Source organism: Pygoscelis adeliae, unplaced genomic scaffold (genome assembly GCF_000699105.1).
Source record: "Pygoscelis adeliae isolate BGI_AS28 unplaced genomic scaffold, ASM69910v1 Scaffold554, whole genome shotgun sequence".
In the NCBI taxonomy this organism is placed as follows: Eukaryota; Metazoa; Chordata; class Aves; order Sphenisciformes; family Spheniscidae; genus Pygoscelis; species Pygoscelis adeliae.
Window position 1 is genome coordinate 843,784 of NW_008824667.1, and position 1,109 is coordinate 844,892.

General features: G+C 57.0%; 1 protein-coding gene across 1 annotated transcript; it reads left to right on the forward strand.

The window, feature by feature from the left end:
* The first annotated feature begins 6 nt into the window (after positions 1 to 6).
* Positions 7 to 837, forward strand: SOX14 (SRY (sex determining region Y)-box 14). Its single transcript, XM_009322886.1, has one exon. It carries the CDS (start codon positions 18 to 20, stop codon positions 705 to 707), a length of 690 nt encoding a protein of 229 aa, XP_009321161.1. The 5' UTR covers positions 7 to 17; the 3' UTR covers positions 708 to 837.
* The last annotated feature ends 272 nt before the right edge of the window (positions 838 to 1,109 follow it).

A 1,109-nucleotide genomic window follows, 5' to 3' on the forward strand; every position in this document is an offset into this window, starting at 1 on the left:
ACCACATCAAGCGCCCCATGAACGCCTTCATGGTGTGGTCCCGCGGCCAGCGGCGCAAGATGGCCCAGGAGAACCCCAAAATGCACAACTCGGAGATTAGCAAGCGGCTGGGCGCGGAGTGGAAGTTGCTCTCCGAGGCGGAGAAGCGTCCCTACATCGACGAGGCCAAGCGGCTGCGGGCGCAGCACATGAAGGAGCATCCCGACTACAAGTACAGACCCCGGCGCAAGCCTAAGAACCTGCTCAAAAAGGACAGGTATGTCTTCCCTTTGCCTTACCTCGGGGAAACCGATCCCTTAAAGGCCGCCGGGCTTCCCGTGGGGGCCACTGACTCTCTGCTGAGCTCCCCGGAGAAGGCCAGGGCTTTCCTGCCTCCCACCTCAGCACCTTACTCCTTACTTGACCCCAGCCAGTTCAGCTCCAGCGCCATTCAGAAGATGACTGAGGTTCCTCACACCTTAGCCACCAGCACCCTGCCCTACGCCTCCACCTTGGGATACCAGAACGGGGCGTTTGGCAGCTTGAGTTGCCCCAGCCAACACACCCACACTCACCCCTCGCCAACTAACCCGGGCTATGTCGTGCCATGTAACTGTACCGCTTGGTCGGCTTCCAGTTTGCAACCTCCAGTTGCCTACATATTATTCCCAGGCATGACCAAGACTGGGATAGACCCTTATTCTTCAGCACATGCGACTGCCATGTAACACCCACCCACACCCCCACAGGCGTGTGTATGTGTGTGTGTGTCCCGGCTGGCAGCCGGAACTGGGATTCCTTCGTGTCCATGTACATAAAACCTGCAGAAGCAAAAGGCCACCCGAAACAGGACTCTGCTGCCCGCCACCGGGCCGGGACAGACAAGGACGCTGCCTCGGGGACTCCGAGATGCTCTCGCCTAAACCTCGCCCTGAGAGCTGGCCCCAGGCTCGGGGGGGATCTGCAATCGCGGGGTCAGATAGGAGCCCGGCACTTGTAAGAGTTGTAAATGTATTAAAAAAAAAAAAAAAAGAGAGGCAGTTTCGATTTTTATTTATTCTCTTAATGTATCTGAGTTCTCCAGGGTCTCATGTCACTTGGACTTGACTTTGGGAAGTCCTGGTCTCACT